The sequence below is a fragment of the Scylla paramamosain genome, chromosome 18 (genome assembly GCF_035594125.1).
Source record: "Scylla paramamosain isolate STU-SP2022 chromosome 18, ASM3559412v1, whole genome shotgun sequence".
Lineage (NCBI taxonomy): Eukaryota > Metazoa > Arthropoda > Malacostraca > Decapoda > Portunidae > Scylla > Scylla paramamosain.
Genome location: NC_087168.1, coordinates 7828629 through 7847552, shown reverse-complemented (window position 1 = coordinate 7847552; position 18924 = coordinate 7828629). Strand labels below are relative to the sequence as shown.

Below are 18924 nucleotides of genomic sequence, written 5' to 3'. Positions count from 1 at the left end.
GAACAGTGTATAACCATCTATCTTAACCTCTGAATTAAATACTTTTCCTGACATATCTAACCAAGTTTCTGTTAAAGTAATGATATCAAAGTTTTCTACACCCACTATTCCTCTAAGCAAGGCTATTTTATTAAAAATACTTCTACAATTTGTTTAGTAAACACTTAAGCTATTTCTCACCTTCCCTGAGCTGGTTACTTTTCCAGATTTAACTAATTTGTCCTTTGTTTTGATCTCACAACCCCTTCTTCCCTCCTGACAAACGAAAAAATTGCTGTAGTGCAGTTCCCTCCTGCTCGAGTGTTCTGGCTAAAACACGAACACTCTAGCGCGATAAATGCACTCCATCCTGGGCGTACAAGGTGTCCCTACCATAGAAGAGGTCCCAGTTGTCAATGAACGTCCATCCATTACTCTTACAATGATTCGCAAGCCTACAATTCACTGTAATAGCCCTGGACAGCCACTCAGCACCAACTCCCCTCCTTGGCAAGACACCACACACCACAGGGATCCCTCCCTTGTCCCTAATTCTATCCAAAGCCCGTCAAAACCTCCCAAACAGTTCCTCACTCCTGACCTTACTAAGGTCATTCCCTCCTGCACTAAGAAAAACAATGGGCTTGGTCCCATCTTTTTCCAAGCCCTCCCACAGGTGCTGAGATCCTCTCGCAGAACTCAGCCTACAGGTCTGAGATCCTCTCACAAAACTCAGCCTGTACCTCGGAGATCCTTCAATGGAACTCAGCCTCCACCTCTGAGACCTTCGCAACGAAGGCCCCAAGAACAGGAGAACTAACTCAACCAGACAACTCACCAACAAAAGGCGCCATGTCTACACTAGCCAGTTATATTAGCATCAGGTCACTGCTCACTAAACACGTCTATTCACGTGAGACTGAAAGTATTAACCACAGAGACATCACACATCCCTGTCTCTTGTTTCTATAGTAAAACTATTTCTCCACTTTTATATTATCTTAATTGCATTAGTCTGATCTGCAAACCATTTTCCTTTTCTAAATCTTCACTGTTCCTCACTGACCTTCACCACATTCTTTTTTTTTTTATTTTTTTATGTAGGAAGGATACTGGCCAAGGGCAACAAAAATCTAATAAAAAAAAATGCCCACTGAAATGCCAGTCCCATAAAGGGGTCAAAGCAGTGGTCAAAAATTGGTGGATAAGTGTCTTGAAACCTCCCTCTTGAAGGAAGTCAAGTCATAGGAAGGTGGAAATACAGAAGCAGGCAGGGAGTTCCAGAGTTTACCAGAGAAAGGGATGAATGATTGAGAATACTGGTTAACTCTCGCATTAGAGAGGTGGACAGAATAGGGGTGAGAGAAAGAAGAGTCTTGTGCAGCGAGGCCACGGGAGGAGGGGAGGCATGCAGTTAGCAAGATCAGAAGAGCAGTTAGCATGAGAATAACGTTAGAAGACAGCTAGAGATGCAACATTGCGGGGGTGAGAGAGAGGCTGAAGACAGTCGGTTAGAGGAGAGTTGATGAGACGAATAGCTTTTGATTCCACCCTGTCTAGAAGAGCAGTGTGAGTGGAACCCCCTACCTGACATGTGAAGCATACTCCATACATGGACGGATAAGGCCCTTGTACAGAGTTAGCATCTGGGGGGGTGAGAAAAACTGGCGGAGACGTCTCAGAACACCTAACTTCATAGAAGCTGTTTTAGCTAGAGATGAGATGTGAAGTTTCCAGTTCAGATTATAAGTAAAGGACAGACCGAGGATGTTCAGTGTAGAAGAGGGGGACAGCTGAGTGTCATTGAAGAAGAGGGGATAGTTGTCTGGAAGGTTGTGTCGAGTTGATAGATGGAGGAATTGAGTTTTTGAGGCATTGAACAATACCAGGTTTGCTCTGCCCCAGTCAGAAATTTTAGAAAGATCAGAAGTCAGGCGTTCTGTGGCTTCCCTGCGTGATATGTTTACCTCCTGAAGGGTTGGACGTCTATGAAAAGACGTGGAAAAGTGCAGGGTGGTATCATCAGCGTAGGAGTGGATAGGACAAGAAGTTTGGTTTAGAAGATCATTAATGAATAATAAGAAGAGAGTGGGTGACAGGACAGAACCCTGAGGAACACCACTGTTAATAGATTTAGGAGAAGAACAGTGACCGTCTACCACAGCAGCAATAGAACGGTCAGAAAGGAAACTTGAGATGAAGTTACAGAGAGAAGGATAGAAACCGTAAGAGGGTAGTTTGGAAATCAAAGCTTTGTGCCAGACTCTATCAAAGGCTTTTGATATGTCCAAGGCAACAGCAAAAGTTTCACCAAAATCTCTAAAAGAGGATGACCAAGACTCAGTAAGGAAAGCCAGAAGATCACCAGTAGAGCGGCCTTGACGGAACCCATACTGGCGATCAGATAAAAGGTTGTGAAGTGATAGATGTTTAAGAATCTTCCTGTTGAGGATAGCTTCAAGAACTTTGGATAAGCAGGAAATTAAAGCAATAGGACGGTAGTTTGAGGGATTAGAACGGTCACCCTTTTTAGGAACAGGTTGAATGTAGGAAAACTTCCAGCAAGAAGGAAAGGTAGATGTTGACAGACAGAGCTGAAAGAGTTTGACTAGGCAAGGTGCAAGCACGGAGGCACAGTTTCGGAGAACAATAGGAGGGACCCCATCAGGTCCATAAGCCTTCCGAGGGTTTAGGCCAGCGAGGGCATAGAAAACATCATTGCGAAGAATTTTAATAGGTGGTATGAAGTAGTCAGAGGGTGGAGGAGAGGGAGGACTTCTCCATTGGTTACATGATCTAATACATCCTAGTCTGTTACATTTTTTCCTCAAAAAAAGTTATTTTCCAACATATTTCCCATTTTACACATACAGTAATGCTCTCTCTCTTCTTTCCTTTGTCTCACCACACCTGTTAATCCACTCTTTAACTTAAGTCTCCTGTTTTAATTTTGGTACATATTGTTCCACTCCCATTTTATAGATTTCCAACAGGATCTTCCATTTGTTTTCTACACCCATTTCTACCACAAAAAAAAGTTGCTCTATTCTGTCTCTTTAAAATATTTTCTGAGCTCTTTAAAGTCTGTTTTACTATAAACTAATCTCCCATACCTGTGCTCTTCTTTCCTAGCAAATGACAAATCTTTCAGTTCCAATTGAATCAGTATGTGGTCGCTCTTGCTGATAGGGTGATTGTATGTAACCTCTGAATATCTTGGGCTCTTTGGTGAAGATTAGTAGGTCAAGTCATGAAGGTTCATTATTATTTATGTATCTGGTGTTTTGTTGAACCCATTGTTTTATTGCATTCTCTATAATTGTTAACCAATATTTTTTCCCAGGAACTTTCACCTCCCTCAGTTGTCAGTTCCTCCCAGCATACTTTTTTTTTTTTTTTACAATTAAAGTCATCTATAAGTACAAGTTTGTCACTCTCTCATTAATTCTACTAATGACAATCTTGTATCAGTCAGCATCTTAGCAGACTCTACTTCTCCCCATGATCCTGTTTTAGGTGGGACATAACTCAACAAAATCTCTTCCTTCCACGTTTCCGGCTCCCACTTTCAAACTAATTATTTCAGCACTTTCCTTTCCATAGCTGAGTCTCCTCACTTTTAGGTTCTTCTTTGTCATTAACATGACCCCAACCAGCCTGCTTACCCTTCCTGTTTTTTTAACCAAATGTCATATTGTCCGTTCCCAACACTGTTCAGTAATAGTTGGCCACTTGTTTAGTTTCTGTCATTTCCATTACATCAGGCTTAAACTCCTCCAAATAATAATTTAATTCAGTAATCACTAAGATAAGTCCATTCACATTGGTATATGCCCCTTCCAGTTTTCCCTTTCTTCCCTTCTCTCTTCCATGTACCATTTCTGCAGTCTCAAATCCAATGACCCTCCAGTATAAATTATTCTTTTCCATATCTGTTCTTTTCTCATTTTTTTTCCTTAGGTTTATTTTTCAGCTTTCATTCTTTTCTCTTTCATCCAGATTTATGTCTTTCTTTAACCACACATTCTTATAATAGGTATCCTTGGAGAATTTTCCTGCCCTTGCCAGGATTTCCTCTGATGTGACCTTTAACCTCATTCTCACCTTCAGTGATCTCTCACTTCCCTCTGTGTATTTTTCAATCCTATGTACTTCCTCTACTTCCTGCTCCAGGCCTTGTCCTTGGTCCTGGATTGCTCTAATGATTTTCCTGCCAGCTCTTTTTCTTCTCTCTCCCTTCCTTTCAAGGCCAAACATAATAGCACATTTTTGCTGTGTTTGTATATGTGTGTGTGTGTGTGTGTGTGTGTGTGTGTGTTTCAGTTCAATGTCTGTGGGGTATGTGAATGTACAGAGAGAGAGAGAGAGAGAGAGAGAGAGAGAGAGAGAGAGAGAGAGAGAGAGAGAGAGAGAGAGAGAGAGAGAGAGAGAGAGAGAGAGAGAGAGAGAGAGAGAGAGAGAGAGAGAGAGACCAGTACCACACATGGAGAAAGGAAAGGGAGAGAGGGAGGAAAAGCCCATTCAGAGAGAAACACAAAACCAAAAGCAGAGAGAAAAAAACACACACACACACACACACACACACACACACACACACACACACACACACACACACACACATTGTGGGACTGTCAACTTTGCAAGTTAGAAGAGAAAGAGGAGATCTAATAATTATGTATAAGATAGTTAACCACACTGAGAAGATTGACAAGCAGGACCCAATGTTGCTGGAAGAAGATGAAGCTGAATGAACGAGAGGGCCCTCAAAGAAGATCAGGAAGAGTCGGTGTTTGAGGGACATAAAGAAGTACAGTTTTCCACATAGAACTGTGGATATCTGGAATGGTCTAAATGAAGAGATTGTTAAAGCACCAAATATGCATAAATTTAAGGAAATGCTGGATAAATATAGATATGGAGACAGGACATTATGAGCCCTGCTCAAACCCTGTATTATACAACTAGGTAAATACAACTAGGTAAATGCACACACACACACACACACACAAGAAGAGTAAAAGGAAATTATGTGTTGAATGGTGTAAGGTTGAGTGGAGCAGAAGAGGAAAAGGATCTTGGTGTTACAGTGACTGGGAACCTGACCCTGGAGAGACACATTAGGAAAATTACAGGAGAAACCTATAACTTGTTAAGAAGAATAAGGCAGGCCTTTGCATATATGGATGAAGAGATGGTCAGGAAGATGATCATGTTGCTGATAAGACCTAGACTAGAATATGCAGCAGTAATGTGGTTGCCATACAAGAAAAAGGATATAAGGAATTTAGAGAGAGTTCAGAGAGCAGCGATCAGGGACTTGTCATATGAAGAGACTGGCAAGGATACATCTACCAACGTTGGAAAAGAGGAGAGAAAGGGGAGACTTGATTGCGATATATAAAGCACATGAAGGAGTAGAGGAGGTGAACCGGAGCGACTTAATGGTCTGGGATACATGGGACACTAGAGGACATGGGAAGAGGCTGAAGAAGAGTGCTTGTAGAAGAGATGTCAAAAAGTATAGTTTCCAATATAGAAGTATTTATGTATGGAAAAGTTTGGATGAGATAGTAAATGCAGAAAGTATACATGGATTCAAGGCTAAATTGGATATTAAAAGATATGGAGATGGGACAGCATGAGCATAGCTCTTTTCCCATAAAGCACAACTAGGTAAATACAACTAGGTAATAAATACACAAACACACACACACACACACACACACACACACACACACACACACACACACACACACACACACACACACACACACACACACACGAAATTGGAAAGGATACAAAGAACAGCTATGAAAATGATACCTGAATTGGAAGACCTAAGTTACAAGGAAAGACTGGAAGAAATTGGATTACCAACACTGCAAGAAAGAAGGGAAAGAGGAGACCTGATAACAATGTTCAAATTAATAAACAACATGGAGAAGATAGACAGAGATGACCTAGTTGTAAAAGGGGAGGAAGGAGATAGACGTACAAGGGGACATATGAAGAAATTAAAGAAGAGTCATTGTTTGGGAGATATTAAAGAATACAGACTGTACTATACAACTAGGTAAATACAACTAGGTAAATACAACTAGGTAAACACACACACACACACACACACACACACACACACACACACACACAGAACCTACCCTTGAAAATAGCTATAGAGAAAGAAGAATTGAAAAGGGCTAAGGTAATTATAGCAGAAGTTGTGGAGGAAGGAGAGGGAATAGTCGAACAAATTAGAGAAGTTTACAGGATCAGAAAGTACTACAAAAATGGAACAAGACCAATGAGAATAAGATTCATGTCACAAACAGTGGTGGAACATGTCATACAGAAAACAGGAAAATTGGCAAAAGTAGAAGGAATGAAGGAAATATGGATAAAAAGAGGCATGAAGGAAGAAGAGAGAAGTAAACTGAAAGAATTGAGAGTAGAGGCAAAGTAAAAAAAAAATGAGAGAACACAGGAACATGTGAGAAGATTCGTCTGGAAAGCTGTTGACATGAAAGTGAGAAAATGGTGGCACCGAGATGTCACGCTATATCACCAAGCAAAAGTTTAAAGATTATGTATACTAATGTTTGGTGTCAAACCTATTGGAACTTAAAGACTACTTAAAGAACAATAAACCAGATGTGGTATGTTTAACAGAAATCAAACTAAAAAGGGAAATAAAGTTGGGATTTGCAAAGGAAGGATATAGCACATGGAAGAGAGACAGAAAAGGAAATAGAGGAGGAGTGATAATATTGGTAAAAGATATTCTTGTTGAGGAAGTGGAATATGGTGATGGAATGGCAGAAACATTGTGTGTTGTGATGAAGATCAAAGGAAGTGAAAAAAGGAAAATCCTTGTGACATACATATCACCAAAAACTAATGCATGGGAGACTTATGAATTTAAAAGTATGCAACTAGAAACAAAAAAATAGTATAGAGGAAATGATAAGGAAAAGTAACAAAGTGCTCTTAGTAAGTGACTTCAACACTAAAGGAGTTAACTGGGAAGAGATGGAAGTGAAAGAAAATGTTGGGTCATGGAGCGAAGAATTTATGTAAACCATGTTGGTGAATACAATGAGATAATGGGTGAACAAGCCTACAAGCTGTAGAGGAGAAGAACCATCACAGTTGGACTTAGTGTTTATGAAAATCTTTATATATCTTTACAAAAATCTATATATCTTTATTATACACAGTTGAGTGTGAATGTTTATTTATTTATTTTTTTTTAAATAAGAATCTATATCAAGAGATAACCATGGACCACAGGAGGTAGTCAGGAGTGTTTTTTAAGGGTCCACACCACTTTTTTTTTTTTTTATGTAGGAAGGACACTGGCCAAGGGCAACAAAAATCTAATAAAAAAAATGCCCACTGAAATGCCAGTCTCATAAAAGGGTCAAAGCAGTGGTCAAAAATTGATGGATAAGTGTCTTGAAAGCTCCCTCTTGAAGGAATTCAAGTCACAGGAAGGTGGAAATACAGAAGCAGGCAGGGAGTTCCAGAGTTTACCAGAGAAAGGGATGAATGATTGAGAATACTGGTTAACTCTTGCATTAGAGAGGTGGACAGAATAGGGGTGAGAGAAAGAAGAAAGTCTTGTGCAGCGAGGCTGCGGAAGGAGGGGAGGCATGCAGTTAGCAAGATCAGAAGAGCAGTTAGCATGAAAATAGCAGTAGAAGACAGCTAGATATGCAACATTGCGGCGGTGAGAGAGAGGCTGAAGACACTCAGTTAGAGGAGAGGAGTTGATGAGACGAAAAGCTTTTCATTCCACCCTGTCCAGAAGAGCAGTATGAGTGGAACCCCCCCAGACATGTGAAGCATACTCCATACATGGACGGATAAGGCCCTTGTACAGAGTTAGCAGCTGGGGGGGTGAGAAAAACTGGCGGAGACGTCTCAGAACACCTAACTTCATAGAAGCTGTTTTACCGAGAGATGAGATGTGAAGTTTCCAGTTCAGAATATAAGTAAAGGACAGACCAAGGATGTTCAGTGTAGAAGAGGGGGACAGTTGAGTGTCATTGAAGAAGAGGGGATAGTTGTCTGGGAGGTTGTGTTGAGTTGATAGATGGAGGAATTGAGTTTTTGAGGCATTGAACAATACCAAGTTTGCTCTGCCCAAATCAGAAATTTTAGAAAGATCAGAAGTCAGGCGTTCTGTGGCTTCCCTGCATGATATGTTTACCTCCTGAAGGGTTGGACGTCTATGAAAAGACGTGGAAAAGTGCAGGGTGGTATCATCAGCGTAGGAGTGGATAGGACAAGAAGTTTGGTTTAGAAGATCATTAATGAATAATAAGAAGAGAGTGGGTGACAGGACAGAACCCTGAGGAACACCACTGTTAATAGATTTAGGAGAAGAACAGTGACCGTCTACCACAGTAGCAATAGAACGGTCAGAAAGGAAACTTGAGATGCAGTTACAGAGAGAAGGATAGAAGCCGTAGGAGGGTAGTTTAGAAATCAAAGCTTTGTGCCAGACTCTATCAAAAGCTTTTGATATGTCTAAGGCAACAGCAAAAGTTTCACCAAAATCTCTAAAAGAGGATGACCAAGACTCAGTAAGGAAAGCCAGAAGATCACCAGTAGAGTGGCCTTGATGGAACCCATACTGGCGATCAGATAGAAGGTTGTGAAGTGATAGATGTTTAAGAATCTTCCTGTTGAGGATAGATTCAAAAACTTTAGATAGGCAGGAAATTAAAGCAATAGGACAGTAGTTCGAGGGATTAGAATGGTCACTCTTTTTAGGATCAGGCTGAATGTAGGCAAACTTCCAGCAAGAAGGAAAGGTAGATGTTGACAGACAGAGCTGAAAGAGTTTGACTAGGCAAGGTGCAAGCACGGAGGCACAGTTTTGGAGAACAATAGGAGGGACCCCATCAGGTCCATAAGCCTTCCGAGGGTTTAGGCCAGTGAGGGCATGGAAAACATCATTGCGAAGAATTTTAATAGGTAGCATGAAGTAGTCAGAGGGTGGAGGAGAGGGAGGAACAAGCCCAGAATCATCCAAGGTAGAGGTTTTATCAAAGGTTTGAGCGGAGAGTTCAGCTTTAGAAATAAATATGAAAGTAGTGGTGCCATCTGGCTGAAATAAAGGAGGGAAAGAAGAAGCAGCAAAGTTATTGGAGATATTTTTGGCTAGGTGCCAGAAATCACGAGGAGAGTTAGATCTTGAAAGGTTTTGACACTTTCTATTAATGAAGGAGTTTTTGGTTAGTTGGAGAACAGACTTGGCATGGTTCTGGGCAGAAATAAAAAGTGCATGAGATTCTGGTGATGGAAGGCTTAAGTACCTTTTGTGGGCCAACTCTCTATCATGTATAGCACGAGAACAAGCTGTGTTAAACCAAGGTTTAGAAGGTTTAGGACGAGAAAAAGAGTGAGGAATGTACGCCTCATGCCAGACACTATCACCTCTGTTATGCGCTCAGCACACAAAAACGGGTCTCTGACATGGAAGCAGTAGTCATTCCAAGGAAAATTAGCAAAATACCTCCTCAGGTCCCCCACCTAGCAGAGGCAAAATGCCAGAGGCACCTTCGCTTAGGGGGATCCTGAGGAGGGATTGGAGCAATAGGACAAGATACAGATACAAGATTGTGATCGGAGGAGCCCAACGGAGAAGAAAGGGTGACAGCATAAGCAGAAGGATTAGAGGTCAGGAAAAGGTCAAGAATGTTGGGCGTATCTCCAAGACGGTCAGGAATACGAGTAGGGTGTTGTACCAATTGCTCTAGGTCATGGAGTATAGCAAAGTTGAAGGCTAGTTTACCAGGATGGTCAGTGAAGGGAGAGGAAAACCAAAGCTGGTGGTGAACATTGAAGTCTCCAAGACTGGAGATCTTTGCAAAAGGGATGAGGATCAGAATGTGCTCCACTTTGGAAGTTAAGTAGTCAAAGAATTTCTTATAGTCAGAGGAGTTAGGTGAGAGGTATACAGTACAGATAAATTTAGTTTGAGAGTGACTCTGTAGTCATAGCCAAATGGTGGAAAACTTGGAAGATTCAAGAGCGAGGACACGAGAGCAGGGTAAGTCATTGCGCACATAAACACAGCATCCAGCTTTGGATAAAAAATGAGGATAAAGAAAGTAGGAGGGAAGAGAAAAGGGGCTACTGTTAGTTGCCTCAGACACCATAATTTCAGTGAGGAAAAGAAGATGAGGTTTAGAAGAGGAGAGGTGGTGTTCTACAGACTGAAAATTAGATCTTAGACCACGAATGTTGCAGAAGTTAATGAAGAAAAAGTTGAGGGGGGTGTCAAGACACTTAGGGTCGTCGACAGAAAGGCAGTCCGACCTGGGGACATTTATGGTCCCATTCCCAAATGGGGACTCCAAGGCTGGTGTAGGAATTGCCATGATGATTTTGAAATTTTTGAGTGAAGGGTGTGTGTGTTATTAGGTGCTTGTAGTTTTGTGTGGGGGAAGAGAGTTGTTTTTAGAGGGCAGGCTGTGATTGCCCCCTTGTGTTGTGAGACACAAAGGGAAACATTCAGTGAGGTCACAGCTGGGTTTAATGATAAGCTCACAACACCCCCTGAACAGTGCTTTAGACCTCACTGGGAGTAATTATCATTTGAGCAGGTGTCTACTGCCTCCTGTTCGGAATTATACAGGTAAATTACTGTTATTCTGTTGTCTGTGGAATATGTTAGGATAAGAATGCAGAAAGAAAACAAGAGTAATGTATGATAACAGAACACCAATACATACTCCATGTGTAAATGTAAAAGTCCTACTGCCAAGTTTTATAATAGATTTTACATATTATTGATATGTTTAAATTATACTGACAAAGTACTATTACTTTGTCAGTTAAATATGTCACAATAGAAATGTAGCATGTAAACCCAGGAGCAGTTTTGCACTGCACTGCCACCAGTCTGTTTGAAAGGCATTGTGTGTGTGTGTGTGTGTGTGTGTGTGTGTGTGTGTGTGTGTAACCAGCAGTAAGCAGAAGATTTTTTCATCAGATTTTTTACTTGTACTTATTTCTTATTAGCTAACATTCAAGAAGGAAATGAAATCACAGCACATAATGCAAAAATAACACAATAACAATTAAATTAAAGTGGAAGTGTTGCAAAAGCTGGATTGTGGTGTTTCTGTTTATTACTTATGTGAAGCTTGTGGCATCATCCCCTGGGCATGATTTAAAGAAGCAGCAGAAAAAAATTGAAGCAGTTCTTTGCTGACAGTGAGTCAAAGGAATAAATGTGCTAACAAAAAACAATGAAAGATGAAAAGACTATCATGATCAAGTAATGTTGCAGTGGTTTTGAGAGTAAGTGATGATGTGGACATACCTGGCATGTTGATTGAACAAGTGAAGGTGTTTTATAGAGAATTTTGTTTAGAACATTACACTGAGTATATTAAAGGATGGTTGCAGAGATTTCAGAAGTGTTTCAACATTTCAAAACATAAGGTTTTTATTGCTTTTTTCAGGTTTGTGTCAGTCAGTCTTGAATGCAATCAATTCTTTGGAAGGGTAAGCTTTTGAAAAGAAATGCTCACAGCAGTAAATTGTCCTGAACACAAATGCAGATTTCAGTGTGTGTTTTCTCATAGTGGGAAATTCATCAGTGTTTATGTAATGTTTATAAAACTCAAGCAATGGAAGGCTGTTGTACCTAGCTTTCAGCTCATCATCACTCTGCAGCTGAATGATTTTGAATTGTATGTTGTCAGGTACATCAGCTGATTCTACATTGAATGGTGTAGCTAAGACGTCCAATTTCTCTTGTTTACTTTTCATGTCCTTGAATCTTTCACAAAAAGCATCAATTAGTGTTACACATTCACCATCATATCCAGATGCAGTAGAAGGCTTTTTGTCCTTGCTGAGTGGGGAAATGCACAGTGTTATTGGTTTCAAGTTGCACTTTCCATAGCTTTAATTTAGCTTCAAATGACTCTATATTTGAAAGCAGAGTTGAGAAGCTGGTTAGGGACCTGCAGCTTGACATTTAGCACTGAAAGGTACTTGGTAATGTCCACCACAAATGCTAGATCATACAGCCACTTCCTATCACTGAATTTTCCTTTTCATCTCCATGAATTGCATGATTTCATCCTAAAGTTCATAAATCTCATGGACATGTTCCCACGACTCAGCCAGTATACTTCACAATGATTAACAAGACCAGTGTACTTGGATTCAAGATCCTTCAGAAACTCCTTAAACTGTCAGCTATTAAGACTTATGCTTTTGATGAAATTTATACATAGCACTACTGTTGACATCACTTTGCTGAGCCACAAGGACTGTGCACAAAGACTCTCTTGGTGTATGATACAGTGGCATACAATTAAATTGCTTGGATCAAGACTCAGATAATCCACCTCTTTCTTAATTAATTCTTTTTGTAAGCCAACCATGGCTGGAGGTCTATCTAGTAAGGGCACTGTAACTTCTCAAATGTTAGCTCAAGTTTCTTCATCAATAAAACAAGCCACTCAAACAAATCTTCACTTCTTGTTGTGCCATGCATGGCTTCCAGTGACAGGAGTTCTTCTCATTTATCTAGTGAAAGTGGCATGTTGTGATTCCATTCTGCTCTGGAGGGCAATAATTTTCTGTAGATGCATTTATCTTTCCTGGGTCCAGCATGTTTTGAGCTGTAATGAAGCTTTAGATTGGCTTTTTTCATCATTGCTGATGCATCACCACAAATGAGGCACACTTCAGTAAAAAAGAAAATTGTCCATTTCTTCTGGAAAGATTGACACTGCATCAACTTTTCTTTGAAGTTGCCATTTTAAGATGTTACACTCAGCCAGTTGACACTTCCATAATGTACACACTCAAAGCCTGGCTGACACTCACTGTCCTCTGAGACGCTGTCACTATAATACAGGTAGACAGGCAGCCAATGAGAAGCAGATGTGAATAATATGCATCACTCTCATCATGTGTCCTGTCTGCCCCATAATGGATATATCTTGCTTGTCCCTGAAACTTTACTTTTGCTCTATTATTATGATGCAGTCATTAATAGATCAGTTTTTATTATGAAAAAAATTAAATAGATTTAGAGAGAATCAAGTCAGCGCTTGGTGTGGCAGGCCTGACCAGATGCTTCTATGGACCTTACATAGCTTGCAAGCTGGACGTTCCCCACCCCTGCTCTAACCACTTGCATCACCCACCTGGGGAAACCTGTGGTGCTCCCAATTTAAGAACCACTGTTTAGACCCTCATAAATAGTTAGGAGTGAAGCTGAAAACTGCAGAACATAAAATTTTAAACTCATATCATAACTTCAAGTGTTGGTTTGAATGCTAAAAAGAAAAAAAAAGAGTATTCATTGCCTATACATATTTTTTTTCCTTTTTCATAATTAGTTCTTTTATGAGACTGAAAATGCCATATGTTTATATACAGTATAGCATGTATATATTTCCCTTTATTCATATAACTTAATATAGACTACCAAGAGATATATTTATAATGTGAATTGCAGTGGTGGCAGGCAGCAGTGAGGAGGGAGAAGCTGGGAGGACGTTTGTACAAGTGAATTTCATCTGTCAAGCTCCAGGAGGAAGCAAAAGGAGTTCCAAGCTAGTTGAGATGTCTCTTGAGAAGTTTTATGATTTCCTGCACCAGCTTGAGAAGTGTAAAGCAAGCCTAGAGCACAATCATCTTCTCTAGCTTGTGACTGACACAAGAACTTTGGATGTACTATATTTCCATGGTTTCCTCAAGTTGGGTGTGCTGTTCTACATTGCCCTTCCTCAAGACTTTTAAGAACAGAGTTACAATGAACCATTACCATCTTTGAAGTTCTTAGTATATTATATAGTTTCTCTGGGAAATCTGGTAACTCAGGAACATTGATTTTTCTATAATGGCCAATAAAATAATGACATGGGATATCTTGTTAAATCCATGCTGCTATAAAAATACAGTGGTGCCTCAGGCTGTAAGTTTTAATTTGTTCCAGAAGTCCATTTGTGACCTGAAAACTCATAACCCAAAATTAAATTTTTCCAGTCCTATTAATCTGTTCTAGACTTCCGAAAGTAATAATATTAAAATTGATTAAAATATTATATGTTGAATAAAAGTAGATTTTCTCACAAGTCATTATGCTAAATTATATAAAAGACATAACAATGAGATTAAGCAAAGACAAAATCAAATGGCTGTATATTGTTGTGAGCTCAACAACACGTATGCTGCAACTGTGTTTTCACTGATCTTAATTTCTGTGGTAATTATGTCATTATGTCATATTAGCATCATCCTTAGCAGCCAGCTTCTTTGGCAGCATCTTGACTTAAATACTGGTAAATATAGTTAACTTTACATAAAACACAAAAGAACACTGACGAGCACAAATGAATGAAGATGTCACTATGTAGCTGCCCCCTCTATAAGAACATAGGGGTGACTGCGAGCAAGTGAGAGCAAGCTTGACCAGGCATCTCTATGATTTGTGCCTACTGCCTGGTGGAAAACATAGGCAATTCAAATCCTCTGCCTGTTCAAACAAGTGCTCAATATTAAAAACAAACAAGATCAGACCACACAAAAAACTGTAAACAAGACTGCATCAGAGAGGTACTTTAGCAAATGTTAAAATTCCTACCTTCAATCAGAGCCAGAACAAGCTAACAGCTAAGTGTTTGTGTGTTGAGCAAGTTTTCACAAATTTTTACTTGTAATGTGAATCTTGAATAAAAATTAAGATACCAGCATGTGCGCATCACTCATAACACGAGTATATGCTTGCAGTCTGGAGCTTTTTTTTTTGTTTAATTCTTTTATTTGTAACCAAACGTGCTCAATCTGAGAAACCACTTTACAGTAAATCCTCAATATAGTGACCCTAATGTAAAAAAAAAAAAAAAATCTGACATAATGAATGATTAAGCATTGTGAACAGGCTTCAGATTTAACAAACTCTTAATTTTTATGAGGTGAAAATACTGAACACTTAGGGCTTCTCAAAGAACCACTGCATATAGTGAACTAATTTTCACTGAATGCTATAGAAATTCTATAAAACTAGAGTGACCACTAGTTGATTATAAATATTATTGAATGACTACACTTATATAACAACCTGAGTTCATAAAGAGACTTCATTCTGATGACTATTGGATATAGCCAGTTTTCAGATATAGGAAACTGTCATAATGATGTTTTACTGTATGTGGCATTGCTAAAAACATCACATTATTATGATTTCACATCTTTGCAAAAAAAAAAAATAATAAAAAAAAAATAAATAAATAAATAAAAAAAAAAAAAATATATATATATATATATATATATATATATATATATATATATATATATATATATATATATATATATATATATATATATATATATATATATACAGACGTACCTCGGTACTCGACCATAATCCGTTCTGAGGTGGTGGTCGAGCACCGATTTGTTCGAACACCGAAACCAATTTTCCCATAAGAAATAATGGAAAGTATTTTAATCCGTTCTTACCATTAAAAAAAATACCTAAAATATTATAAGAACGTGTATCTAAACAACAATAAAACGTAAATGTGCACAAGCAGTACATGATAAAGATAAATAAAGCATTATAAACCATTTTGTACACCACTTTCATTCATGTACACCACTCGTACACCACTTTCATATTTTGCTATAATTTCCTTCTTCAGTTCAATAGTGGTCCTCACTGTTTTCCTCTTTGCCTTCCCCTTATCACTGTCTTTCTTTGGACCCATTATTAAGGGCTAGAGCAACACGAAAAAGTTTAAATCTGGGAAGAATTACTCGAACAAACTGCGTACGTCTTACTCCGCTGGCGGTCTGAGTCGAACTGACGCTTACCCGCTGGCCGAGAAGAGCCGAGAAGGGCTGAGGAGCGCGTTGGGGTCGACTCGGCTAGTCGAGTACCGAAAATCTGTTCGAGGTCCGATGCATTTTCTACTTGAATTTTTTGGTCGAGCACCGATTTGGTCGAGTATAGAGGGGGTCGAGTACCGAGGTACGACTGTATATATATATATATATATATATATATATATATATATATATATATATATATATATATATATTCATCAGTGACCTTCTAAACCAAACTTCTTGTCCTATCCACTCCTATGCTGATGATACCACCCTGCACTTTTCCACGTCTTTTCATAGACGCCCGTCCTTTCAGGAAGTAAACATTTCACGCAGGGAAGCCACAGAATGCCTGACTTCTGATCTTTCTAGAATTTCTGATTGGGGCAGAGCAAACTTGGTATTGTTCAATGCCTCAAAAACTCAATTCCTCCATCTATCAACTCAACACAACCTCCCAGACAACTATCCCCTCTTCTTCAATGACACTCAACTGTCCCCCTCTTCTACATTGAACATCCTTGGTCTGTCCTTTACTTATAATCTGAACTGGAAACTTCACATCTAATCTCTAGCTAAAACAGCTTCTATAAAGTTGAAGTTAGGCATTCTGAGATGTCTCCGGCAATTTTTCTCACCCCCCCAGCTGCTAACTCTGTACAAGGGCCTTATCTGTCCATGTATGGAGTATGCTTCACATGTCTAGTGGATTCCACTCATACCGCTATTCTAGACAGGGTGGAATCAAAAGCTTTTCGTCTCATCAGTTCCTTTTCTCTAACTGACTGTCTTCAGCCTCTCATCACCGCAATGTTGCATCTCTAGCTGTCTTCTATCGCTATTTTTATGCTAACTGCTCTTCTGATCTTGCTAACTGCATGCCTCCCCTCCTCCCGTGGCCTCACTGCACAAGACTCTTCTTTCTCTCACCCCTATTCTGTCCACCTCTCTAATGCAAGAGTTAACCAGTATTCTCAATCATTCATCCCTTTCTCTGGTAAACTCTGGAACTCTCTTCCTGCTTCTGTATTTCCACCTTCCTATGACTTGAATTCCTTCAAGAGGAAGGTTTTAAGACACTTATCCTTCAATTTTTGACTACTGCTTTGGACCCTTTTATGGGACTGGCATTTCAGTGGGGTTTTTTTTCTTTTTTTTCTTGGATTTTTCTTGCTCTTGGCCAGTGTCCCTCCTGCATTATATATATATATATATATATATATATATATATATATATATATATATATATATATATATATATATATATATATATATATATATATATATATATATATATATATCTTTACACAGTTGAGTGTGGATGTTTTTTTTTTTTCTTTTTAATAAGAATCTATATCAGAGATATCCATGGACCACAAGGGATAGTCAGGAGTGTTTTTAAGGGTCCACACCACTGCATGGGATGGTATATTTTTAATTTCTATGTGGGGCACATCAATTGTTCACAGATTTTCAATATTCACAGATGTCTCAGTTACCCAACTTCTGCTAATGTTGGGAGCTGGCTATGTATTGTTGCCTTGTCATTTAACTAATATTCAGTCAATACAGTAGTACTCTAATGAGCATAAAAGATAGAGGGTTTAGTGATTACTTTAACAAGTCACCACAGTGGGAGTTTTTTCCGCTTGCGTCCATCTTTGTCTACCTATAATCTTGCTGGTGTTACATTCCTCTTTGAGATAGGTAAAATATTGTATCATGAAATTTATAATTGCAAATGCACTCACCACAGAACATGGAAAATTACATGTTATGTGAATCTTAAGTTTCATATGTCACCTGTAGGGTTTAGAGCCACATGGTATCTCAGGGATAGTTTCTTTTGTTGTATGGACACTTAGAGATTGTGAATACCAGGTAGGGTGGTGTGCATGAAATAAAAGGGAATGTATGAGTACAGGTTGCCTTAGCCCCAGGGATGTGTGCAAGAAGAGTGTCAACAGGGTTGAATAAGAGCTCAGGTCTATTGTATTATGCCATTGTGGTGGTATCTGTAATTTATATAAAGCAGTGTGACTGTAGAGGAAATATATATATATATATATATATATATATATATATATATATATATATATATATATATATATATATATATATATATATATATATATATATATATATATATATATATATATATATATATATATAATATACACATACACACACACACACACACGCACACACACACACACACACACACACACACACACACACACACACACACATACAGCAACATTCATGATTAGAACTCCTGCCGATGTGAGCATCACATTTCACAGACTGGCAACTAGGTCCTCATCAGTCTGAAAAAATCTGCCGTGAGAAAATAACTACGTGGTTACATAGGTTAATCCCTCAAATGTTTTTGAAAGCATAGAATAACAGATTCAGTGTTTTACATACTGACATAAGGGGAAGTTTCTTTTTGTGACCATTCCTTGCTTTGGCTAACAAAACAGCTGTGTTTGTTTTAAACAAAGTGTTATACTGAGGTGATGTGTGATGCCTGGAAAATATACAGGTCATAATTACATAGTATGAATGTTAGAGCTTCACCTGAGTGGTGAAATGAATAGAAAAATAAGCCGTATATCTATTGGCGGTGAAAAGATAGTGAGTGCATTGGTAAGGAAATGGAGCAATGAGAGAAAAGAGGATGTGCCTCAACACAAACATGTTTTTTAGTTGTTTTGCTGTAAGGTGAGGATATACCTTTAACTGTCTTTTGATGCCATGTAAGCAAGCTGTTGTCAAACATTCTAAGGCACCCCATCACCATGTTTGTGGTGATGCCTCTCATTGCTCCATTTCTTCAATACACTCAAAGTCTTTTCACTGCCAATAATTATACAGCTTATTTTTATATTCATTTCACCATTCTAGTGAAACTCTAACATTTGTACTATGTAATCATGGCCTGGATAAAGTAAACACACGGGAGATGGGCAGGTACTTGTCATGCCTCAGGCATCTTCTGTCTTTGTCCTGCTCTCTCTCCCTCTTCTGCTCTTTCTCTCTCTCCGTTTTTCTGTCTTTATGTCTCTTCCTTGT

At 39.0% G+C, this 18924-nt stretch overlaps 1 protein-coding gene across 1 annotated transcript in view; it reads left to right on the top strand.

The window, feature by feature from the left end:
• LOC135109071 (uncharacterized) overlaps positions 1 to 14709 on the top strand; it is a 76582-nt gene extending 61873 nt beyond the window's left edge. Inside the window, exon 8 of the mRNA XM_064020106.1 lies at positions 13475 to 14709. Within this exon, the coding sequence (XP_063876176.1) occupies positions 13475 to 13662 (188 nt within the window). The 3' untranslated portion in view covers positions 13663 to 14709. The remainder of the gene's footprint in view (positions 1 to 13474) is intronic.
• The last annotated feature ends 4215 nt before the right edge of the window (positions 14710 to 18924 follow it).